At 36.6% G+C, this 26,780-nt stretch overlaps 4 protein-coding genes across 4 annotated transcripts; 3 read left to right on the top strand and 1 right to left on the bottom strand.

Moving 5' to 3' along the window:
• Positions 1 to 493: 493 nt before the first annotated feature.
• Positions 494 to 7,118, top strand: LOC115442593 (probable cytosolic Fe-S cluster assembly factor GL21135). Its single transcript, XM_030167670.2, has 8 exons — positions 494 to 674; positions 876 to 1,090; positions 1,919 to 2,064; positions 2,327 to 2,485; positions 3,118 to 3,366; positions 3,752 to 3,965; positions 4,412 to 4,569; positions 6,314 to 7,118. The coding sequence occupies exons 1-8, from the start codon at positions 609 to 611 to the stop codon at positions 6,553 to 6,555; spliced, it is 1,449 nt and encodes a 482-aa protein (XP_030023530.1). The 5' UTR covers positions 494 to 608; the 3' UTR covers positions 6,556 to 7,118.
• A 4,663-nt stretch (positions 7,119 to 11,781) lies between these two features.
• LOC115442584 (apolipoprotein D) lies at positions 11,782 to 14,601 on the top strand. The gene is made up of 4 exons (XM_030167660.1): positions 11,782 to 11,976; positions 13,397 to 13,527; positions 13,951 to 14,153; positions 14,411 to 14,601. Exons 1-4 carry the CDS (start codon positions 11,860 to 11,862, stop codon positions 14,554 to 14,556), a joined length of 597 nt encoding a protein of 198 aa, XP_030023520.1. The 5' UTR covers positions 11,782 to 11,859; the 3' UTR covers positions 14,557 to 14,601.
• A 227-nt stretch (positions 14,602 to 14,828) lies between these two features.
• On the bottom strand, positions 14,829 to 21,898 carry LOC115442580 (josephin-2). Its single transcript, XM_030167656.2, has 4 exons — positions 21,623 to 21,898; positions 20,486 to 20,658; positions 19,194 to 19,374; positions 14,829 to 18,718 (listed from the first exon to the last, which is right to left on the bottom strand). Exons 1-4 carry the CDS (start codon positions 21,710 to 21,712, stop codon positions 18,440 to 18,442), a joined length of 723 nt encoding a protein of 240 aa, XP_030023516.1. The 5' UTR covers positions 21,713 to 21,898; the 3' UTR covers positions 14,829 to 18,439.
• Positions 21,899 to 22,310: 412 nt separating this feature from the next.
• Positions 22,311 to 26,714, top strand: LOC115442596 (fidgetin-like protein 1). The gene is made up of 10 exons (XM_030167673.2): positions 22,311 to 22,518; positions 22,595 to 22,753; positions 22,837 to 23,340; positions 23,976 to 24,088; positions 24,298 to 24,453; positions 24,844 to 24,977; positions 25,267 to 25,381; positions 25,648 to 25,760; positions 26,141 to 26,332; positions 26,573 to 26,714. Exons 1-10 carry the CDS (start codon positions 22,418 to 22,420, stop codon positions 26,690 to 26,692), a joined length of 1,707 nt encoding a protein of 568 aa, XP_030023533.1. The 5' UTR covers positions 22,311 to 22,417; the 3' UTR covers positions 26,693 to 26,714.
• The last annotated feature ends 66 nt before the right edge of the window (positions 26,715 to 26,780 follow it).

The raw sequence follows: 26,780 nt of genomic DNA, 5'->3' as shown, positions 1-26,780 counted from the left end.
TATAATTATTTTTAGTTATTGGTGAAAAAAAAATTAAAGATCAATCAAACAATGTTGTTATTTTCGTAATAGTATCTATATCTCGAAATAGGTGTTTTTTATATAATTTCCAAATGATCTGAAGGAAATTTTCTTCTTATGAACTCAGTTCTAACTTTGGCGCTAGTACTAGGTAACAAATGTATTGCTTTTACTGTAATAGTTAGGTTGTTCTTGAAACATACCTTTTATAAATGCTAAAGATTTGGATATGTAATAACAGTATAATGTTTGATACAATTTCTGTGCAAAGGCCTTTGGTTCGATCCCTGGGTCAGATAAAGTGATATTGAGTTTTTCTGTACAATATCCGCTTAGTAAACTTTAATAAGTTTTCTTTTAATTTCTTGTTATTTGAATATTTTGAAATAATTATACGTACAAAAAAAATTAAACCTTCTAGTACCATTTAGATTTATTGTTGGGCAACATGCACTACGTCAAAATATGACAATTCAAAATCCAAATGTCAAAACGGATGTCACAGTCAGCTGTATTTATTGCCTACTGTTTTGCAATCGCATTTTTACGAAAAAGGTTTTATTTAATAAAATAAATAATATATAGCCATGGCTTCCCGTTTCAGTGGCGCGTTGCAATTGACAGATCTTGACGACTTCATCACTCCGTCACAGGTAAATAGTATAACCTTAAATTTTAGGAAATGCGCAAAATATTATTGTTTTTTATTTTATTAAAACATCTTAGATATTACACAAATATACAATTAATGATAGCTTACTATAACATTCATAATTTTATAATAATTTCATTACACAAGACACAAATATATATTCAAACATAATATGATTGTTTACATAATTTTTATTACTCAGGAATGCATAAAGCCAGTAAAGATCGAAAAGACAAAGACTAAAACTGGTGCGAAAATAAAGATAGGCCAAGATGGCTACTTCGACGTGTCCAATGGGAGACAACAGAAGTTACAGAAAGTGGAGATAACGCTGGCAGACTGCTTGGCTTGCAGTGGTTGCATTACTTCTGCGGAGAGTGTGCTGGTCACAAAGCAAAGCCAGGAGGAGTTACTGAGGTTATTAATTTTATTCTTATTGTCTGGTGTTATTACAAACTCATACCAAATAACTAAGTATTAAATGGACAAATTAAATGAAGTTTTCTTTTAATTACAAAGTGCAGACATACACACACTGTTTTCAATGAACAATTATAAAATTATCAAGATCACATTTAAAATTCTAGTCCTCATAATAAATATCAGACCAACAGTGATATTTAACATATAAGGGTTATCAATATTATTGTTACATTTATCTTTAACATATATGTTTTTTACTATCATAACTCATTGGAGGTTTCATTGTATTGAAGATACCATCTGGATAGGTGGCACTTGACAATATCTGCAGCTAAGAATAACTATGACTGAGTTTAAACCATTGTCATTACTGTTATGATATAAGCATTGCATCTCTAGAATTTTGATCTTATTGTCTATAAATATTCAAAAAGTTTTACTATCCAACATGTGATTTTTCTTTTTTATTGCTTTAAATGACGAAACAAGCTTGCCATTCGCCTGAAGGTAAGTGATACGACCGCCCATAAACAGTAGAAACACCATCCAACACCTTGAATTACAAAGTATTTTTTGGTATTCAACTGCATTCGTTATCCTGAGACATGAGATGTTATATCTCATTATGTCCAGTAGTTACACTGGCTACAAAGTCCTTTAAACCAGAACACAACAGTAACTATGTACTGTTGCTTGGTGACCAAATTAGACATTGCAGTGGTACCTACCTAGACAGACTCTTACATATGAGAGACCTAGCTCCAGTAAAAATGTTACCACCAGAAACACACATTCAATCAATAAACAAACAACACTTTGCAGAGTGTTTGCAGAAAAGAAGTTCACAAACAATAAAGGCGTGGTGCAAGATGTGAGTCTGATTGTAATATCCTTATCGCCACAGCCTGTGTTGTCGCTGGCGGCCAGATACGGGCTCACAGCTGAGGAAGCTACCACTAAATTAACAGGTATCATGGATATTATTACACTAATAATTAATAGTATGTTAAACTTAGTCATGAAAAGCAGAGTAGAAGAGCTATCTGGAACACAAATCATATTCCCAATAAGTTTTTGTTCAATTCCGCAGTGGAAGCGACGATTCTAGCGATTTATTAGACCATACATTTTTTTTTTCGGTTATAATTTAGCTTTTTAAACATAATATCTCAAACAAGGGTAGAGTAAATGTATTAAATTATGATAATGTAAGAAATAATATTTGTCTAGGTTACTTCAAGAGTTTAGGTGCGCACTTGGTGCTGGATATGACAGTAGCCGAAGATCTGTCGCTGTTGGAGGCGCAGCAGGAGTTCCTGCAGAGGTATCAGGACCATCAGAATGATCCCACATCAAAGAAGTTGCCAATGCTTGCTAGTTCTTGTCCAGGTATGGCTATAAAGTATAATCTAAATTATATCTTAAAATTGGCATCCTTGGTGACGTAAGTGTATTGCCGCGCGCTCTGAGGTCTTGTATTCGAATCCGATATTGATCCGATAGGCTGGCCCCCTATCGCGTCATAAGATGCCACACAAACGGCGACTTATGGATGTCCTGGTCACACCTCTACCTACCCTCCTGGGGATAAAGGTGTGATGTGTGTTTTAGTTTATTATTTATAATTATGAAAAGTTTACAACAGGTAATAACAGGTTTAAAATATGTCATATTTGGATTGGATTCAAGCACCGGTTACACCAAGCTCCACATCCAAACAACTCAATCACATTTCCGATAGATGTCACTATTTAAAAAAATTACATCATCACTTTCTTTGAGCAATATGAAAGAAACAGCGCCATCTATACATCATTAACTAGCAATGATTTTCTGAGATAGCGAAGAATTTTCCAGAGATAAGAAACGGTTTTATTTTCGTAAGCAAAGCTGGTTAAATTACATATACATGTATATAATTTTATCGTAACCAAGTCGCTTTCAAAAATGAGATAAAAAATATCAAGTGATATGATATTCCTTTTATTTCAATATGATATAAAAACGTTCTTCTCTTCCAGGCTGGGTGTGTTACGCAGAGAAAACCCACGGAAACTTCATCCTCCCCTACATATCGACAACCAAGTCCCCACAGCAGATAATGGGCACACTCGTCAAACAGTACCTGTCCAGCATTAGACAGTTGTCCCCAGCGGAGATATACCACGTGACCGTGATGCCCTGCTACGATAAGAAGCTAGAAGCGTCCAGGGAAGACTTCTACAGCGATATACTGAACTGCCATGATGTGGATTGTGTTATTACTGCCAGTGAGTTTGTTGAAGTTTTGAGGGTAGATGAAATTTGTGTGACTTAAAGCATTGGTGTTGTACTTTAGCTTTTACTATTGAGAATTAAGGCAAAGCCTGTAAATTAGCCAAACGATAGACTTCTCAATTTACATACTTACGGAATTCTAAAACTAAAATATATCCTTAATCAATAAAAGATCCCAAAAGCAATCTTGGGATCGATCCAAGATCAATACTCTATTCCGATTGGTCCATTTTCCGAAACGAATTAAGATTGCCCGTTTGTTTTACTTAATTCTAGAGTGATGCTTAAAAGGGCAACAATGACATCCCTAATAATAGACTTTGGACCTTCTAGCATCAACCCATATTGTTTAGACTAATAGACTGTTATATTTTCCAGTCGAGCTAGAACAAATGCTGGGCACGGACAAGTCCCTGAGTGAAGTAGAGAGCGTGCCCCTGGACTGTCCGTGGCCGGAGAGCCCCGGCGCGGCGCCGGCCCTGCGGCGGCACGGCGGCTCGGGCTCCGGCGGGTACGCCGACCACGTGTTCACGTATGCCGCAGAGGTGCTGTTCGGGGAGGCTAATGCTAAGCTCGTCTATAAGAATTTGAGGTAGTGTATTTAATAAATACCGGATATTTATTTAAGATTGACACAAATTTCTTGGCCGAGCAAGTTTATTTTATTATCTCGAAATTAAAAAAAAAATTATTTTAAAGTATTCATGTATGTTTAGTATGGGTGTTAAGGCGGAAAGCGTGCCTTACGGGGTCTGAAGCTAGATTCTACGTGAAGCTAGGTACAATTTATAGCAATTATGCAGGCCGGTATGACTGTGCCTCAAGTGAGGTACAAATGAGGAATATTAATTAATATGTGTTATATGAAGTGAACAGATGACCTAAAAAAAGTCGCAGGAGTTCGCTGGATGCGGGCCGCTTCCATTAGGTTAATCTGGAAATCTTTGGGCAAGGCCCATGTTTAGCAGTGAACATCCTGCGGCTAATGATGATAAATATTTTGTTCTACAAAATAATGAATATTAATCTTTATTTCAGGAATCCAGACTTCCGAGAAGTGACATTAGAGAAAGACGGTAAGGAGGTGCTAAAGTTCGCCATCGCGAACGGCTTCAGAAACATACAGAACCTAGTACAGAAGCTGAAGCGGGGCAAGTCGCCTTACCATTACGTAGAAGTCATGGCGTGTCCGTCAGGTACGTGAGACCATGACAGTTTTTCTATTACGTCCACAGAAATGTGATCTCACTGCGCCTGATGGTAAATGGACTGGGGTCCAATAGAATGTTGACTGACGAGAAATGATTACCCCTTGACAGTCGACACAATTATGCCGGCCTGTTGAAATCGCATATATACAAATAGACATAATAGCTGGCAATAACTCGAGTATAATTTATAATCTACGTTTAGTGTTGCTACATTTTGTCTAAAAATGTCCATCTAAAACTGTAGTGTGTTCAAGTTGTTTGCTGGTTATTATGTCTGTTAGAGCTTTGGATATTACAATTTTAAATTATATCTTGATATATCAAAAAATATATGTTGACACAGCTGATATTTGTCGCATTATGGCATGTGTGAGCTTGTTTATAAATAAAATAAATAATTAAGAACTCTTAAATCACACTAATATTTTATTATGAATAATCAACAATACACTTTATCATACTATACTATTGTGTATTAATGGTCTCCGAGTTGATTTCAATAGACGATCCCAATATTAATTTTCGAGCTGATGAGAATAAACCAATCGGAATACGTCATAAAAAAATGAAAAAAAAATCTTTATTCTGATTGGGCTATTTTTGCGATCCTTTATTGAAATTGTAATATCCCGGAATACATACCTGCAAAGTAAGCACCCTATATCACAGATTATCCGATTGATATTGTAATATCCCGGAATACCTGTAAAGTATGCACTAGTGATGTAACGAATGTCATTTTTTGAACATTCGCGAATGCGAATGCGAATGCGAATATCTGCTACCGATATTCGCGAATGCGAATGCGAATGTTTAGTTTTTGTTCAAATTTGGCGCCAATTTTCTATGATGATTATCTAAATTTTATTATTATCTAAGATGATAATTATCTAAACATTAGAAAGTTATGTAAAGACTGATAAAAAAATTATAGAAGAATTTGTTTTTGTTTCTTTCAATTGCTTTTAATTTCTTAGTTGCTAATGTGTTACAATTTCTAATGAGAATTAAATTTTTAAGCTTTATCAAAGTAAACGAAATAATTTTGTTTATTTTTAAAGTTTAATATTCCTCTACTCAAGTTTAATTACTAACTTAAAAACATGGTAAAAATAGTTAATTAATTGGTATGTTTTAAGAAAGAGAGGTATTTTTCTTTGAGAGTCTATAATTTTTTGTTTGTTTGTTTAGACTATATTTACAGTTTATTGTAGAAGAATATTGTTTTAGTTTAGATTTTGATTTTATTAACCTACTATTACACACACACACACAGTATTACGAATATTATCTCGGAAGGGGTATGCAGAGGTGCAACCAGGGCACCCACTTTTCGCCAAGTGTGTTCCGTCTAATAGTGTGACAGGGGCGAGCCTATCGCCATGTCGGGCACAAATTTCACACTCCGGGCTGATACTGAGCAGAAAAACCCAAATATCACTTTGCCCGATCCGGGATTCGAACCCAGGACCTTAGAGCGCTGCCGTACCGCAAATGCAGTAGAACTATGCCACCGAGGCAGTCTACTATTATCTTCAATTTTTTTTTTCTCATATTGACATTCGCATAACATTCGCAGAAATTTTGCGAATGCGAATATCCAAAAATATGCGAATATTCGCGAATGCGAATATTCGTTACATCACTAGTATGCACCCTGTATCACAGATTATCTGATAGAAATTGTAATATCTCAAAATACTTGAATGGCAAGCCCCCTGTATCACAGGTTGCCTGAACGGCGGCGCACAAGTCCGTCCGGCGCCCGGCGACAACAGCCGCGAGCTGGTGTCGCAGCTACAAGACATGTACTCGCGCCTGCCGCCCGCCGCGCCCGCCGACAACAAGCTCGCGCTGCAGCTCTACGCCGACTGGCTCCACGGACGCCACTCCGACAAGGCGCGCGCCACGCTGCACACCGCTTACCACGCGCTGGAGAAGAACGATATAGCACTCAATATTAAATGGTAGAATATAGCACAAATGTTAACTGAGCTGAATAGGGATAGTGGTTTTGGTTTGTTATTAAACGAATTTTGATAATGTTCAGTTTGCTCCATCTCTCTGTGAGGTGATCACAAGATCAATTCCTATTTCTGCATCGTCCTATACAACTAATTTTACTGTATAAGCAAAAAATAAAATCCAAGTATTTTTAATAAATTACCTATGCATGTATAATGCAAAGATTTTATATTATGTGACATAGCCTTAATGTAATAGCGAAAAAGAGATGTAAATAATTGTTGTGAAAAGGATAAATTGTTACCCCCCTATTCATAGACGTTATTTATCTAAGGAACATTGCTGTGATAACAAGTCTGTTTCTCAGTGCTGACGGCATGGCAGCCTTCGCAGTGCGTAGACATAGGGCAGTTGTGATTGGCTAATATTGAAATACAACTCTAATCTAGTTGGCTGTCAGATCAACACGGGCGAGAAAAAGACTGTTTATCACAACAATGCTCCGTTCTTAGATAAATAACGTCTATGAATAAAGGGGTTAGTTTATAAGTCGATGGTTTAATTACGAACAATGGTGATCTTTATTATCAATCTGAAGTTAGGTGTAGCTCTATTCAAATATCCAATCCGTTATAAAATTGCAAATGTTGCGTGTTGTCGTGTACAGTGTAGTAAAGTATATGGACACGTAAGTGCGCATGCGCAGTTACCATTGCCGATAACTTCAGAGCGAATTCGTAGTTCATCTCTCCAATTGGCTTCAGTATCTTAATTAAATAGGTAGACGTCAGGGCCCTCGCCACACACTTCGGGCCGGTCATGAAGATTAGCAACAAGTGTAATTTGTTAAATAGTTTAATATATATACTTGTTGCACCGTTTAAAAAGAATGGAATTACGTCTAAAATGGCGTAAATTGAGTTGTGCTACTTATTTTATATAATCCATCTGCCCAGTATTTCAATGACACATGACCAATTATTTCTTATCGATTTTGTTGATTAGTTATAAGCAAAAATATTGATATAAGTTATAAATAAAATTGTAGAACATTTAAAATGTGTTTTGTAAACAAGCTATTAAAATAAAATTGCAATTGCTTAAAAAAATCGTGTTTATATATCTGATTAACAATAAAAACACCTGTACCTAGTCTTGCCATAAATATTGTAATAAAGAAAAAAGAAAATTGTTAACTGCAAATAACATTTATTACTTTTACAGTGTGTCAGTTTAATACATAAATATAAAACAATTAAAAATATAAAAAGCTTATTCGAAGTGGTCTCCATTGGCTGCAATACAGTCCTTTAAACGATGAGGCCAGTTATCAATAGAAGCACGCACTCTTTCCATGGGAAAATTCTTCACTGCCAATCGTATAGATTGTTTTAGGGACTCCAAATTATCATGGCGTTTAGAGCAAGCTGTACTCTCTAAAACTGACCACAAATCATAATCCAGCGGATTAAGATCGGGACTAGACGACGGCCAGTCTTCAGCTCTGATGAAGTCCGAAACGTTCGATTCCAACCAAGACTGCGTGGACCGAGCTTTATGACCCGGCGCCGAGTCTTGCTGGAAGGACCATACTTGGTTATTGAACATGGTGATGTTAAGGGGCTTAACTACCTTCTCAAGAATGGTATCTTGATACACTTGTGCCGATGTTTTGATACCTTTTTCACAAAAATATGGCTCAGTCACTCCTTCATAGCTAACACCCCACCAAACCATCACTGAAGTCGGATAATGTCCACGTTGCACTCTGTCGACTAATTGGGAAGCTTCCTTAGAGCTTTGAGCATAAATACGGTCATTTTGTTTGTTAAAATGTTGCTCAATTGTAAAAATTTTCTCATCCGTAAACAAAATTTTTCTGTGACCTCCCTTTGCGTACCGCTTCAGTAGTTGTTTCGATTTTACCACCCTATTCTTCTTTAAATTATCAGTTAAGAAATGGCCAGTGCGTCTCTTATAGGCTGCAAGTCCTAAGTCATCTTTTAAAATACGCGACATGGTTCTAGGTGCTATCTTCATTTCCCGAGATAAAATCTTTTGCTTTCGGACAGGATTTCTTCGAATTCTTTCCCTTACTGCTTTGACCACCTTTTTCGTACGAACACTACGTGGACGGCCAGATCTTTTTCTGTCACAAACAGAGGAGGTCTCATTGTACCTATTAATAGCCCGGTACACAAACATTTTACTAATACCAAGTGTATGGAGAGTTTTAAAAATTGCATTTGGCTCCATACCTACTTTGTGTAATGCTATCACAGCGATTCGGTTCTCTTTATCACCCCACACCATTTTAATATCGCAAAATATTTTACAATGTATTGGCGCCAAAATGAGAAAACACAATGAACAATCGTATAAAAATGACAGATTCGAAATTCAAATGTAATATTTTTTTATAATTAAGTGTAACAGTATTTATGGCCAGACTAAGTATATTGAAAAAAATAATTTATTATTTACCATGTATCTATCAACCCTTTTCAATAAATGATCCCAATCTTAATCTTCGATCCCATCCCAACAATAGAGCGATCAAATTTGTCATTTATAGGAATGTCAAAATACTTTGTTCTCATTGGTCTATTTTTGCCGGGGTTCAAATAAGTTATTGAAATCGTTTATTGAAAATGACGGTATCGCTACTTTAATAGCTTACAGAAAGGTCTCTCGTCCTGGCACAGTAAAATTCTTATAGACTGTGGATTATAAGTATATTGTAGTCCAATTATAATGTGTACCAAGAAAGGTACACAAAATACTTTATACGCTTTTGGATATTTGGATTGAATGTGAGAACATCATTTTTTCATTATATTGGTGTGTTTTGACAGGCAGGCGATCTAAAATACACTTAAATGTAACAATAATGTTTTAGTAATAAATAATAACTTTATAAAATATACTTAGTACTTATTTGTTTTTTTAACATCGTAAATAGTACCTACTCTGCACTTATCCGAAATGTTTTTTTCAGTAATTATACAATTTTTGCTTTTTATTAGATTACAGTGGTTTAGGTGTGTTGCTCAGTTAATAATGAAGGGAGATGGGGCGGTAAGGTTCCGCTATTTGATACGTGGCTGTCCCCTCTCTATCCGAAATGTAATATCCATTTCTAAGCGTTCTCTGTTAAGAGCTAAATACTCCAATCATACACTTAAATTTTCTTTATAAGAGCACAGCAATATGACCTCCACTGCACCTGGTGGACATGGTATAAGCGGGGTGGGGATCAAAGAGAGTGTTGACTGGCGACAAATGATTATCCCTAGCCAATTAACAAATTTATGCCGGCCTGCTTCAGATATGCACAGATTAATCCCGAAATTCGACACACGTAGGACACTAGCAGGTTTAACAACTTGTCTTTGGCGGCCTTGGTGGCGTAGTTGTAATTGTACACGGTACAAGTACGACTACCGCGCTGAGGTCCTGGTTTCGAATCTCGGGTCGGGCCAAAATAATTGTGAGTGGGTTTTTCCATCTTAAAAATTACTCAGTCGCAGCTCGGAGTCAGGAAGTCGGCGGTGTGATACCCCCGTGCCTCGGAAAGCACGTAAAGCCGTTGGTCCTGCACCTGATCTCTCTCCGGCCACTCTCGTGTCCGTCTCACCGGACTAATAGACTGAAGGAATAGAGAGTTCGCCTGTGTATTGCGCACACACTTGTGCACTATAAGTAATATATCCTGCGTGGCTGATCTCCGTTGAGATTAGCTGCCGTGGCCGAAATTCGGCCAGGAGGGATTCATTCATTCACGGTGGTCGATATCCGGGTGGATACGAATATCCTTAATCCTACTAACAACAGTAAATTACTCTCAACCCTATAAGCTGGACATAGGTACAGCATTTCAATAAACTTCCAGACACGACGGCGTCCGCTTTCACCGGGAACAAGGTTAATTTTAATAACTAATGCCGTAGACTTCGGCTCCGCGCGGTGCCCGGTGGTAATGAACAATTACCATTTAGTTAATGTTTATAAATATTCAATTATTTTCTTCATAATAGTGACCCGCGAGTCGCGACAAAAGAATGCTATGACTTATGCACTGTCACTTAATGAATCGTATATTTTTAGTTTCAATAATTTTATGTAGATTTACACAACACGTGTTGCGGGTACGTGGCAGACCCACGACACGAGTACGACACGATTTGGGTGTATCTGCTAAACGACTGACGGTTCTATACAGCTGCCCTTATATTTTTGTTCTGTGTACTTTTACGTACCCAAAGGATATTCATGTGCTGGACGAATGGATAGATCCATAAACGTAGTATCAAATGTAGCTTTAATTCATTTGAACTGAAGTAGGGTAGTTGAGCCCTCTCCAATTTCTTCTAGAAGACATATTTGATCCTACACCCAATGCGCGAAGTCGGGTGTGGGATCAAATAGGTCAAAATTTAGTAGGCATGGATAAAAGTAGACGTACGGAGCGACATAGTCGTGAAATAACGACCAAGCTCCTTAAATAAAGATTAAAAAAAAAATGCGCGAAGTCAGATTAGTAGGTATGAATTAGTGGGCCCAGAGACTCACTTCACCGCTCGATGACATAAATAAAATGTATGCCTCTTTTTTTATATGATGGGGTACGTTTGTTCGCCTGACAAGAGGCGGCTTATACAAACACACCGGACTTTCGGGGGAGTTTTAAATGAATTATTATTCTCTCTGGAGCGAGCCAGGCGCTCGCAATCCTTTGAAATAAAGTGAACATGCTGAGGGCAACCCGCAAACGGGTCACGAACCTCAGCTCAGGGCGGGCACTAGGAGAGGATGGAGACATCCACGATTATGAGATGAAACGAACTAAGTATCTATCTGTTACCCCTAATCGTCGGCACGCGGGCCGGAACTATTAGAAGGGTTGGGAGGACTGAGAACGCAGCGAGGACGGAACTACAGTCTAATGCAGTGGTCAAGCTTCAAGAACTCGTTCTTACGGCGAATAACCAGAGTCATATCGTCTTCTGGATTGGTTAAAAATATCCTTATGTCGATTTTGGACCATTAGAAGTTGCAGTGGCGGATGTGAGCGCGATGTACTTAAATAGATTTTTTTTTCATTCTTGCCAATTCTCTGAGCCAAAAAAGTATCTGTAAACTATTACTAAAAAAACCGTTATCGTTCCCACGCATGTGAACCACCCTATATCATGAATAAATCGTTATTGGCTTATTCGAGTAGAGTGTTAGTGCGAGCGCGGCCGCGAAGCGTACGTGTTGTTCAAACAATGTGCGTGTTTACATAACAAGCGAGCCACGTGACGTGACATGGGCCGTGCAGGCTTCGCGGGAGTATGTGCCTACTTCCTCGTGGGGAGCGTGCTCGGCACTGGGCTGGGCCGGTGCCCACTGTACCCACCCCTGCCCAACTTTGACATTCAAAAGGTTAGTACGTACGTAAGATCTCGCTTTTTTATTTTTCAGCGTAAATACCCACATTTGGTCAGCCATATAATAGGGGTAAGTCTTTTTGTGTTTAGCGAACACAACTCCTGACTCTGGGCTAGTAAATATTAATTAGAAAACCCAATATCACTGTCCAACCCTCAAGAACCCATATTGATATTTAGTCAGCAGCTAAAACTCAGTATCAGCAGACACCGGGATCGAACCCGTCGTCAACTCCGACGCGACACACGAAACCACTAGGTACGCAATACACCACCGAAGCAGTCAGGTCAGTATTATGTATTTAAACTGGATTAAATTTATTTTTCCTGTCTCAAGTAGAACGCACAATCTTTACTTCATCTTAGAGAAGAGACATTACACTATCATGCCTTCTTATAAACCTCCGACTTTTAATGTTGTGCAGGGACGGAGTTGTGTTGGTTAACTACGCATTTTCTAAAGGAATATGGAGTCATCGCTTTTCCGCGTCTCTTGATGGAGAGGCAATCGAGTGTAAATAATTTACGGATCTAAGCCCAATCATCGCTAGATATGTACTGTTTTCGGACGCTATAGGTACTGGGTCGTAATACTAGAAAACTGACCCGTCCTCTCTGAAGCTAGTTGATATTATTGATAACTTCACTTCCCATCACGAAAACTAAAGAAAAAGAGAAATTGAAATTGATAGAAAAAGACTAAATTACGGTCTTCAAATGTTAATCAAAGTCACCTTTCCACGATATTACTAAGCCCAAATCTGAACCCGTTAGAGGTCACAATTGCATATAATTATCATTGACAAAGTAGTTGACTGTTTAATTTACAATCAAACAAACAGTTTAAAAATAACAGGAAATCATTAGAATTTAGAAAAGACTGATTGAGTAGACCTACGAACCATGGACTTAAATAGGATAGGCTAGCCGTTCGGCTTTCTTATAAATTTTTTGATTGTCGATCAATCCACGCTATCAAAAACATTGTCTTTTTCGAAACCGGATAGGAACATCATGGCTGAGCCCAAAACGCAACATAATAATGTAGGCCATTGTAGTGAGTTTTACACCTGCTGTATAATGGTCATTATTAGGGCCGATAGAAATAGATAGGTGCATTCTATTACCACCTTATGCCAATGATCAAAGGAGGCTTGAAATTGGGAGTGAACCGGGCGACTGTCCGGGTTTAGTGCTATAAAAGGTGACTCACACTTACGCAAAGGGCCACGTGGTACGCGCAATGACACCGAGGACCTTTTTTCAAGTCATGACTCTGGTAAGGAACAATCGCATCCTAACTACGTAATTTAAATAAAATAAGGGAGTTTCTTTTGCTCCCGCCCGGAACTTCGAATCGGTAAAGGACACAACTGCTTATGGGTGTAAACATTAGCTCGCATTTTTAATTTCAGATGACCGGCACGTGGTTCGAGGTGGAGAGGTCGTTTTACTTCATGGAGCTCGCGGCGAGCTGCACCGAGCTCGACGTGGCGCTCAACGACAAAGGATACTTCGTCATCACCATCAAGACTATAAATCGATTGTAAGATATTTTTTTTAATTATTAAGCATTAGTTTAAATATTTTGGTGTAAAAAAGATTCTAAGTTTTATATTCCACCAATGGCAGTATATCTCTTAGGCTATTAATCTTTGTTGCAATCTCCATGAGGGGTAACCTTTTTTTTTGTGTTTCGATTTACGACAGAATGTTACAAGCGGTTGCCCCACTAAATCCTAAGAGGCGCGGCGCCACAAGTCTTACGAGGGGGTCACTGGCTCGAAGGCAAAATAACAAAAACATTTACCGCCAAGGCACTGAAAATATTAAACACCACGGCGTTCATGGCGGCATTGATTTGACAACACGTTTAATTTCAAGAATCTTGTAAATATAAATTAAGGTCGACATTGGTACCTTCCACTTCAACTAAATGTATATCCATGTATGTATGTCTCTCTCTCAGGACTGGCAGTCCATCGACCACATACGGCCTCGGCATCCCGAGCCACAACGGTTCCTCAATATTCCGGTACAAGCTGAACAATCGAATGCCGTACGTGATTGGTCGGCTGCTGCCTGGCGCGGGCCAGTACAACATACTCTTTACTGACTACACGCAGTACGCGTTGCTGTGGTCCTGTAATAGCTTTAGTATAGCGCATTCTGGTGAGTATAATATGATGTCATTAAAAAAGCTACCGACCCTTAGGTTTAGATATATGCAAAAAACATGTAACATAGTAGTTACAGTACAGTAACAGTACAGTTATAGCTTAGTGATAAATATAGAAAATCGTGTGTCCTTCATGTGTTAATTGAGAGGTGGGAACTAAATACGTCCATTTACATAAAAATATAAAATAGTAACTAATCAATATTGTTAATTCGAATACCAGTCTACAATTATTGAAATGTATTGGCAGATCGCATCTGGGTGCTGGGGCGCGAGCGCGAGATCGGCGCGAGCGTGCGCGCACAGATCTACGCCATCATGCAGCAGCTGCGGCTCGACCCCGACCGACTCATCATATCCAAGAACTACAACTGCACCCAACCCACAATATATTAGTTACGATATTTATAAGTATATTATTTAATAAAGTTTAGACATACATTGCCTTTTTTATTACCCTGGGCTACAGGTAAATAAGGCAAATAAAAACTACCAACCTTATAAAAAGCCTTTTAAGAGCACGCAGTGGTCAATCAGTGCAATCTAAATACAGAATGCTGCCAGTCTGCCTTGCTGGATCTATACCAACATAATAAAATATCTCGTGGTTTTAATGGGTGGATTAATAACTAATCGGTGTCCAAAAGTACTCAAAATAAAACACAAAATGTCATCACACTTTCTATTTTTTGAAAAAATATTTTAATATTTACAGAGATACAATAAAGTTCAACATAGTAAAAAATTCGAGTCTTCACAAGATGTCTTTAACGTATTGAATTCTAGCCGATGTACTAGCTGGAAACTGTTCACATTACTGTATCGGTAAGGAATACTTTTATCATTTTTTTATATGGATCCACAGATAGTATTGCCAGAAATCTCTCTTTTGTCATCTACTCTTTGACTTTTTAAAAAATCTTCTCTCAAAAATGTTATCTCGTCTCGCTAGGTAGTTAAGGAATAATCATTTATGTCTATATGTAATAAAAACTGCGTGTAAATCATTGGGCGAGGAAACAGAAATATGTGTTCAATTTTTTCATCCCAGTACCACTTCTTTCTAGTATGGTAACAAGTAATTGTTACATCTTCCTTTGCTTTGTAAGTCACTCAGCGCTTTTGACTTCTATTTAAAAAAGTTTTGCGAGCAAAGACAAGCAATTTCTTCAAACATGAGATGCAAGGAATAAAATCGCACTTTACCAAACGAAAACTATTAGTAATTGAAATAGGATAAAAATAATTTAAAATATGACAGTAATGTGAACATGGTATGTGGTGTACGCTATGCTAAACAATAAAAAAAACTAGCGCTTAATGAGAATCAAGTGTGATTATATTGTATATTGTGCTGCAACATTTATAGTAACCTATTTATTGCTTCTCATACTCTGTCACGTGGAACGTATTTCACCAAGTCTTTTTACTACAAAATTTTAAAAAGGCAAAACCAACACGACACGACCGTCGGTGTCGTCTGATTGTGATTGGTCAAGGAACCAAAGAGTGAGTCACATGTCAGTCTCTCGACCAATCACAAGCGAACGACACGGACGTTCGTGTCATTTTTATTACACGTTCTAATTGGGCTGACGATAAGTGACTGAATCGATGAGCTACAATATAGCTTTAAGAGTATGCGTACACGGTCGTTTAAATCTGCGACCAAATAACCGCCATGATTTTTATATAAAAACCGCAACGGGGAAATCGTCACATACGTGCATTCCCATGTATGTGCCATGTGTCATAGCCCGTGCGTATCGTCTTTAAATAACAGACCAAAAATCAAGCAATATACAATTTCGGGTATCCAAATTGTCACTTTTGTTGCTAGAAATAGCCAATCATATTTCTTCGTTGGTTGTTCGGTCCTCAACGCGATAGTATATGTGTATCTGAAATAACATTCCACGTGCAAATAGCACTGAGCTTCCGTCGACCTTAAATCAATGCACTACTTTCCATGTACAGCTGCTTTTGCCTAAGACGAAAGGATCTCCAGTGCTTTACATTACATCATAGACAATAAAATTTAGACATGCATGACCATAGATTGTCAAATAACAAACAGCAGAAACGAACGAGTAGACTCACTGTCTCATTCTATTGAGCTATTGTAACACATCTAAACCTTAACGTCTACGCATTAGACGCTATTTTTGGTTGAACTCTTAGTTTAACATTGAACAGTCTGGTTATATTTGGCGTAAGATATTAAAGTTATCTAGCAAATCATCTATTTTAACATCTACATTGCTTTATCGAAATAATTACCTTGTAAGTGATATTGTTTATTGCTAATAAAATTTTATTAAAAATCTAACAGTTTGCACTCAGGGGAAGTAGTTTACATGAATATGTGTTAGAAATCGATAGTTTTGATAAATATTGATCAAAAAGTTTATATTTTAAAACGTTAACGTGTAATCTATGAAGACAACGGATTTACTTTGTTTCCAAAATACAGTTCAAAATTATATTTTTTATGTAATACGTTGTTGAAAAGCGTGAGCATTTTCATTGTGGTAGTAAAAAACACAAAATTATACTTGCAGATTGATTTATGTACCTCAATCGCAGCAATGTACTGAAGTCAAACAACGTCTAGAATTCTTAAACATAGAGAATAGACTGAGCGTCTAGGTGCGAAATGAATACAGACAATGTAAGGGTTAAAACGACTGTGCGGTATTTAGACAAAGCGATACAGAGTTACATAAGAGACAGGTAATAACCGCACAATAGCTTTATCCCTTTCTATAAAGTGGTATTGTAAGACTCAGTCGTCTCTATGCCTATGATAAAACCTTGATTATTGCCTAATATATCAGGTAATCAGTAAAAATGGATTCTTGCAGTGGCGTAGTATAATTGACACGATGCTTTTAAGGAAATGAAATAATTACTAAAATAAAATATTTTACAAATTGGAATATAGGATTTTCATATTTTGCCGCAATTGTAGTAGATAAGGCTAGCTACACTAGCTAGAGGGGTCGTGGCGTTTTAGTCCTTTTGTTAAAAGCCGTAGTTTGCTGTTCCAACAAATAGGAGCTATAATTTCTTTGTCCTCCCCGGGCGGTACAATCTACGGCACTGGTTTATTCGTTTGAAATATATATTTTTTGGTTACTTTTACAGTTAAAAAGAAAGCCCGAGAGATCAAGATCTGTATAGACAATATTGACTTCAGAGTAAAAAATTTATACAAAGTAATATTGTATCAAGAAATTGAACGAATTTCCAGGACACTCTTAAAAACAGTGTCGAGGAGACTTTAATAACAGAGTTTCTAACTTTGAGTATTTAACTAATCTGAAATTGATCATACTGTTATGTTTTTAGAAATATTTTTAAGATATAATATCTATTAACATTTTATAATTATGGTCGAGGAAAAGTACTGAACTAAAATAATTGGCAACACAGTTTTCTTATAAAATAAGGCAAATGGCACACTGACAAAAGTTCTGTTAAACTCCTTACTCCTTACTGATCAAAACGCTTTTGAGTGCAAGTCACCAACCAATAAAATTATATTAGGCCGGTAATAGTTTAAAATATATTAAAAAATCAACAGTGATCGCAAAAAACTATAACAAAATTTGTGCAAAACAAAAACATTGGTAAACATAAACGAGAATAAATTACTTTGGGGTTAACAATTAAGTACTTTGTCCAGTTAGGCCAAGTCCGCGGAGGAGTGGCGAATGAACACGAGTTACCACTGATATTGGTAAAGATTGTTCCGTATGGCAACACTGTATTGAAGTTTACCGCCAAAATAACAATTTTAACCAGTCTTATCTTGTACAGTAGACGTAATAGCTAATATAATTTACTCTACATGGGCAGAATATGGATATTTCTTGTTGCGCTAGATAAACTTTGAAAGTGTAAAAGAATTAAAAGTCCCTCCCTGAATTTAAACTAATTATAAAAATATTAAAATTTGTAGAATATTGGCATTTGGCAATTAATACCTATAGTATAGTTTATGGCAACATTGTATGATTTTTATCATTTTTGAAAATGGTAGAAAAGGTGAAGGACTATTTAGATACCATTTGGTGAGATTATATTATATTTATCGTTGTAATCACTGAAGTATACTGGAAAGTATTATCTCCATTACGAGTTACCTTTACCAACATCAGTAACTTACGATTCAAGCTTAACTAATGAAAAATGGCTTCGTATTCAATAACCGACACCGAAGTATACAAATATCATCCACACAACACACGAAAACACATCCGGCACATGGAACATTCTAGAAATTGTCTCGAGTGACGACACAGTTCCGCACTTCAGTCAGTTTGAGGCACTCGGCGTCTCTGTTCCTGTAGTCATACGGCGCGTTGGAGGTTATGCTCTCTGAGGGGCTCTCGCAATAGGGCGTCTGGTCCTGGCAGGAGTTCTGCCTGGAGTTCTGCAGCGCGTACTGATGCATCCAAAGCTGTTTCTCTTCTACTTCCTTGCTGACGACCACGAATAACTCCTTCTCTTTGCTGTCCAGCTGCTCTTTTAAGTATGCTATGAGGTCACTGCACTGCAAACAAATGGAATAGTCTGCTATAGGTGGCGTATCTACCAGAGTGTTGCTCACAGCTTTAGTTTTGCCGAGCCAAATAACTATAGCTCTTTTAAGGAAGCTATATTTAGATCAGTTATAATATACAGTAAGGGCATTAAAGCTTATTCAATAAAATCTGTAAAAAAAAGTTAACAATTTTAAAACATTGATTCTACAACTTATTTTATAGGGTATTCTGGAATGCGAAAATAGATTGATAGTGCATAAATATGAAGATGAAGATAAAACAATTTCCGTACTTTTCATTATGTCCAAATAAACCATCCAAATTGGATGACATGAAACAATGTTACCAATGAGTAAGATGACAGTCATGTTCAATTGTTTTTATTTTTTACATTTCCTTTACGTATGGTGCTTATTTTCTGCTTGAATATATTTTAACAATTAACGATGATATATTTTATTCGAATTTGGAATGCATACTTACTCGTCCAATCAACTGCGGCGCGTCCAGTTTGGAGTCGAGGTTGTAGAAGTTGCCCTGTATCTGCCGGATGGTGATCCAGTGTCGGCGACGCAGCGGCAGCATCACGAAGCCCAACTTGTAGTCAGACGGAACGTTCAAAATAAACCCGCATATGTTCGACAGATCCAGGCAACCGGGGTCTCTGTAATAACACAGATTATGAAACTAATAAATAAAAATTCGCAGTACATTATACCAGATCAATCAGACATAAATGGGTTAAAATAAAATATGACACTTAACAATAATGCAGCCTTTTATTACTGAGAATTAGTATGTGAGTTTTCCTTTAAGACTACAAACTCTAAAATAATCACAATACAAATTATCAAAATAGTACAATGTTTTAACTTAATATGTATGAAGTTGTAAAGCGATAAAATTGTACATATAATAGAGGTAACTATACCTATGTACTGCACGCGTAAATGCACCCGTGACTAACAATACACGTAATAAGGCTGATGGGAAATACGTAGTTGAGGCTGCGGCTGATGATAAGGCGACAATGACGACACAAAAAGGTGACCGCATTAGAATGTCAGCTATGCACCTAACTACGTGATATCCGTCTCGAAGGCAACAGGGTAATAGCTGTTGCAATTAATTCTATTGCAAAACACTTATGTTCAGGTATAAAGGGCTTTGTACTGAGTGTAATACTGGGAATTATGACGTGACTAGCGCAGCTTTATAAAATGCGCGTGATGTTACTGTTTGGGGGTAGTCAACTCAATTACTATTAACAATCTGTTGTGTGGCTTGATTGTAATGGTATTTATTTTTTATCCAATAAAGAGGATCTTTATTAGCTGTAGACTGTTTGAAAATTTCACATGTTATGACCACAGATCACCATAATATAGTATAACATTGTAGTCCCCACTGCGGACGCATGCTAACTTAGTGCGTGATTTCATTTACTTCTTAAAGATAAGAGGCACTCCATAGATAGCTAGTATAGTATAATAAGTTGAATGTAGTTCCATCTCTTTGTCCATTTTTACTGACATACAGCAATGTGCTAGGGGTGGTATCATAGTGTTCAATTTGAAAAACTTTGAAACTAGTCCAATTATGAATTTTAAGTGCAGTATAGATCAATCATGAACCATAATTTTATTCTTCAAGCTTTCCTTTCTTATTAGAATTGAAAAACTTTGTTTGATTTGAGACCTAATGTCTTGTAATCCTAAAATATAAATTGATAACACAACCAGATTAAAAAGCTATATTTTTATGCTACTACTCACTTTCTCTTATCAAACCAGACCGCCTCGCATCCTTTCTTCTGCAGAGCTGCCATGATAACATTGATGTCATAGTTCCCCAGTCCCAGCATGGAGCGGTGCGGGTTGATCCACACATTCGGAGACAGTCTACTACATATTGCATCCAGTTCAGACTTTGAAAATGTTCCACGGGTCTAAAAGAAATGATTATATATTTCAAAAATATAAAGGACATTATAAATGTATGTCAAAATATAGTCAAATAGAAAGAAATATTTCTAATATTGAAATACCTCTTTAATTATATTTAATGTTTCAATAGGCTTATAGTAAGTATTATTAAAAAGTTTCAATTATTTGGCATACATTTTCATTGAATTTGGTGTGAAGAGTAACTTTACAAAGGTGTCTAGTTTTACTAAATAATTATAAAAGACAAGGTAATATTTTATCCTGCTTGGAATCAGTGTACAAGTAGAAAAACAGAATAAACTAATTTTGTATTCTCTCTAGTCAATAAAAATAAATCTTGTATTTAATAAGTAATTGTTGTACAATCAGTGGAAATCGTTGATATGTTGCACATGAGTTAAACAGGTAAATAAATAAGAAAATGGCATTGGGCATCAACCTTGGAGTTGGTTTAAGAAACAACTCATTTGTAATTGTAAATAGCCAACTACAAACATTACTTTATTGTCAAGGTCATAGATATCATTTTAACATGGGAAGTTGATAAAGAATTAAATTAATTAAAAGCTTTTCAGTTATTTAAATGTTAGAGTATAGATAATGTTAGAATTTCATGTTATTTAAAAAAATATATAATATTTTTATTACAAAACTTTTTGTAAATAAAAAAATATTATTAAATTGACAAATATTTTCTTTGGATAATAAATAATTAAATGTACAAACTACAAACAGAGTAATTTCCTAGATAATATCCGCATTTCAAACTATACAAGTATTTTTTCTACTTAAAGCCATAATTTTATACATAGTAATTGCGGTTTCATTCAACATCATAAAAAGGAAATAATCAGCATAACAAACAAACTCGGACGGCGGTCGCGCTAACAACGCTAAGTAACCTTCATGGGTTTTAACAATTTACGTACTGCAAAGACATCGTAATTGGTAGTATATTACATTTACCTGGAATAAATTATTAAGTGCGTGTAAAGCGCATAACTCTTTTACTTGTTTTTCATGATAAATCGTCGGCTTTGAAGTCATTTCGTTCATCTTTCATGTGAAGATTCCATCAAACAATAACACATTTCACATTACACCTTTATTCACACATGTTATGTTGCAACTTATATGAAATTTTCCATGACTATTTATCACAATAAATAATTTTTATTTAATAATTTTTATTGGTGTAAATCTAAAAACAACTTGACAATTTTGTGTCACAATTGACATTAGTTTTTGGTCGTCTCTTTTTATCAACTCAGATCAAGGAAATTAAACATGCAACTTTATTAAGTTAAAGTAGTGTTTTATTATTTTCAAGTACTATAGGATTTTATAAGATTCTTAAATTTAAAAACAGAGAAATTTAATGTTACCTTTTCTGTGAAGTAAAATTAATATGTAGCACAATAATTATATACTCAATCTCTAGGCGTTTTAATATTAACACACGAGTGTGATTTCCAGTGTAATTTTTAATTGATTGCAATTACAGGATATGCTATTTAAAGAAAGTTCCGAGATGCAATTGCTGTAAATATAATGATTTTCTCTTTTAAAAAGACATTTAATAAAATTAAGGCTTTGTGTTGATGCTTCTTTACTTCAATACACATCTATTTCTCTATGGTTACAATAGACAACACGAGATCTCTGCACAGATGACTTTGACATTTCGTAACGGCGACGTAACGCGGGAAAAAATCATTTCAAATTGTGTTATTCACGATAATTCCATAATATTCAACAAAAATGAATGAGTTAGATGGCTTTCTTCCTGAAAATTCACACGATAAACATTTATCTGTTTTAGATAAAACAACTTTTTATCAATATAAACTCTCTCTGCAAAGGTGTTATAGCAGCTGTTAACAACTTTTTTTATACAGCAATTATTTCTTCATTTCATTAACATTATATTTATTGCAGTGAGTCAAATATAACATCCCAAATCCTGCTGAAAGATGTGTGGAAAAGAAACAAAGAATTACTTAATGGACCTGCTTTTAACCACATCTTGGATTCGGCGAATTCTTTGCTACAAAATACTGATACAAGTACCATGAAGACATGGCAGAGTTCTTTGAAGTATGTGCCATATAAATACTAGTTAATCATTACGAATTGTTAGCACTAACTATCCCTATATAAATTATCAATTAACTTTACAGTAAATACGATGCAGTGACCGCATTTGAACGCCTATTGCCTCCATGTAGTCAATGTACTGCTGAGACCCACCATAAAGGTCTGAAAGTATTTGAGAAAACTGAATGCAGCTGCAACTTAGGTATAAACACCAAACCTAACGAAGACCTTGATAATGTCTCTCAGTCAAGTCAAAAGTCAGATGAAGGCCAAAAATTATTCAAACCAAGATTCGGACGTCCGAGACAAACAAAAAGCAATCAACCTTCAACTTCTGGGAATAATGTAACATCAACGTCTACAAATGTTGTAACTTCAACGCCTGCAAATGTTGTAGCATCAATTCCCACAGAAGATGTTTTTATGAAAGAAGAAGAAGAAAACAAAGCTCATAAGGCTAATGTGGCTAAACTAACATTTAAAACAGCCAAGGAAACTCTGTTAGCATCTAATCCAGCAGCAAGGCGGACTCTTGGAGCCTCCAGGAAGGCTCAGGCAAAATTTATTTCACCTATGCTTGGAGCTCAGTAAGATTATTATTTGCTATATAATATTATAATATAGACAGTTTTTAAAACATTGCACATTTTGCAGAAATAGAAGAGTCTAGACAATTTTTTTTTATTTTTTTTTTACTATTGGATATTTGAGTCAAACGGAACTTAATGTTCTAGCCAGCAAACTCAGGGTAAACCTCATAATTTACCTAAATCTTAATCTCAAAATTCATGGTTACACTAACTTTGTAAAATGAAATTAATATAATCATATCAGCCCTGTAATAATACAGGATGCTGGATGCTGGATATTAGATAAACCCACTGCTGAGAGGGATTAGGCCTTAGTCCACTATGCTGGCCTAGTGCGGATTGGTAGACTCCACACACCTTCGAAATTCCAATAGAAAACTTCTCAGATGTGCAGGTTTTCTCACGATGTTTTCCTTCACCGTTAAAGCGAACGATAATTCACAAAGAAGAATACCTATATGATTTTAGAAAAGTCAGAGGTGTGTGCCTTTGGGATTTGAACCTGCGGACATTCGTCTTGGCAGTCCGTTCACACCCATCTAGGCTGCCGCCGTTTCTTTTTTTTTTTTTTTTTAAATGAAATTAATAATTTACATTTATTTTTTATAAGGAGTTCTATTTTATCATTACAGGGAGAAGCAAGAGCAAGTTGAAACTGAGATCACAGATGAGAGATTAAAACACATTGATCCTAAAATGATTGAATTGATTGAAAGCGAGATTATTGATAAAGGCACACCCATAAGTATGTAAATTTTTTATGGAAGTCCTTATCTGAGGAAATGAGAAAGATTCAGACTATTTATTTTGTTAATTTAATTCATAGATTATTTTTAAATATTATGTCTCAATTTTAAGAATCTAATTCCACACAGCTATTCTACATAATTAGATTTTAAAAACCTTTTTAAATTTTCTGTAATTACTTTTTAATAAGTATACAAATTCTTTCAGGTTGGGAAGACATAGCTGGCCTTCAGCTAGCCAAATCGGTGATCCAGGAGGCAGTTGTGTGGCCCCTGCTTAGACCTGATATATTCACTGGTCTGAGACGGCCACCTAAAGGCATACTACTGTTTGGACCACCTGGCACTGGGAAGACATTGATTGGTAATACACAACTAATGTTTGTTCGAAAATAGGTATATCCTGTCAGTCCTAAATCTATAATTACAATTAAAAACATCTTTTTACTAACTCCGCCAAAACATTTATAATTTTAGCATTCATAAAAACATTGGTTTCTTTAAAACACGCATGCACACACATACATATAAACACACGCACACACACAAATGCACGCACGTACACATGCACCCACTGTCTCTCACATACACACGCACTCAGACACACAAACGCACGCGCGCACAGCCTTAATGTAATGTTACTAAAATACTTAAAATATTGCACAGTGTATTGCTCCTTACGAATTACGATTAGATTTTAGAAATATTGCTGCTATACACAGTGTTTTCGTAATTTGGCAAATAATTTCAACAGGTAAATGTGTAGCGGCGCAATGTAACGCCACATTCTTCAGCATATCGGCTTCGTCGCTGACGTCCAAGTGGATAGGAGACGGTGAGAAGATGGTGCGCGCGCTGTTCGCCGTCGCGAGGTGTCATCAACCAGCGGTCAGTATTGTCAAGAGGGCAAATCACATTGAATAGGTGAACACGGGTTTAGGACGCGAGACATGGCTCTTGTTCCCCGTCGTCAGTATCAGAGAAACTTTATACAAAATTATGGATAAAATTTGTTGTATGGCAGCAATTTGTTGCTTACAATATCAATGCAAATTTCTATGTTGTATGAACCATTTGATTTTGTTAACATGAAATGTAACGCCAAAAACCTTATTAGAAATTATAGGGACCCAATTTATACCTACCGCCACGTAATCTCAATTTTGTAAAATTTCAGGTCATATTTATAGACGAGATAGATTCGTTGCTGACTCAGCGCAGTGACACGGAACATGAAGCCACGAGACGCATCAAAACAGAGTTTTTGGTGCAATTTGATGGCGCGTCTACTGGTACGTATGACATGTTAGATCGGGGGCGGCGACTTAAATCGGGCTCACATGGAGAGACCTGCATTCAACAATAGACAAGCTGATTGATTATTTGGTACAGAGGTGGAATCAGGCGTGGACAATGGTTTTGTTGTCCCTCCTTTCGAAATCTTATAGATTACCACCTGTTATATCAATTTAGAAGTCAAGTTCTACGAGGCGCGCTCCTCCATATCGCCGCAGATTTTAAACTTTATTTAGCACTAAAGCAGTTACGTGATTTCCAGCCGAGGAAGATCGCATCCTTATAGTGGGTGCTACAAACAGGCCGCAAGAACTGGACGAGGCAGCAAGAAGGCGGCTCGTTAAACGATTGTACATCCCACTGCCTGATGTGGATGTAAGTAATTGTTGCATTATTTATAAACTAGGGTTTTGTAAGTCGATTTAGTCGAAATAGCGATTTATTTTCATTCTATAAATATGTTTTTTTTACGAGCACGGGAAAGTGACCCCATTGAGTGATGATGAGTGCAGTGGTGTCCAATATAATGTCGACTGACAAGTAATGATTACTCCTCCGCAGTCTACACTTATGCCGGCCTGTTGGAACCGGATATACACAGGTTGATCCCGGAACTCGACACCCTTACGTGGGCCATAATGGCGGGTTTTAACACCTTGTGTACAGTAGTCACTATCTGGATATATAAATAAAGTTGAATTTCTCTATCGGCTTTGACAGTAATATATATAAAATCGAATTGCTTGTGTCCACAGGCTCGTAAGCAAATAATAACAAATTTGCTAAAGAATGAGATGAATGAGCTCGATTTACGCGACATCGGTGAGATAGCAGCCCTCACGGACGGGTACTCCGGCGCCGATATGAAGTCCTTGTGTTCAGAGGCGGCGATGGGGCCGATACGGTCTGTACCGCTATCGCAGATCGTCAGCATCGATCGGGATAAGGTGTGATTTTTTCTATCAATAAGTGTGAAAAGTTATTTCAGAGTTGTGGAAAGGCTCTCTCGGCATTCTCTCAAATGGCAACTTAAATTTCCTTCGTCCAACGAACTTGCATAAGCTGCTAGTCCCGACATTAAACACGTGCTGAAATGAAGACTGTAGACTTTGTATTTCATTCGACAGGCTCGAAATAATTGTGAGAACAATTTATGTTCAATTTTAAAAATACAATTAATGTTTCAGGTTCGTCCAGTCTGTGTACAAGATTTCATCAACGCCCTACAACGGGTTAAACCCAGTGTGTCCCAAGACGATTTGGGTCAATATGTTAAATGGAATAAAACTTATGGACAAGGATTTTAATAAAATATATGATTTTTAAATATTGGTAGTATATTATTTCCTTTTTGTACAGTTATAAATTGTTATTGTAATACAAGGTTTTTCTCAC

Source organism: Manduca sexta, chromosome 17 (genome assembly GCF_014839805.1).
Source record: "Manduca sexta isolate Smith_Timp_Sample1 chromosome 17, JHU_Msex_v1.0, whole genome shotgun sequence".
Lineage (NCBI taxonomy): Eukaryota > Metazoa > Arthropoda > Insecta > Lepidoptera > Sphingidae > Manduca > Manduca sexta.
This window is presented reverse-complemented; position numbering and strand designations above follow the sequence as displayed.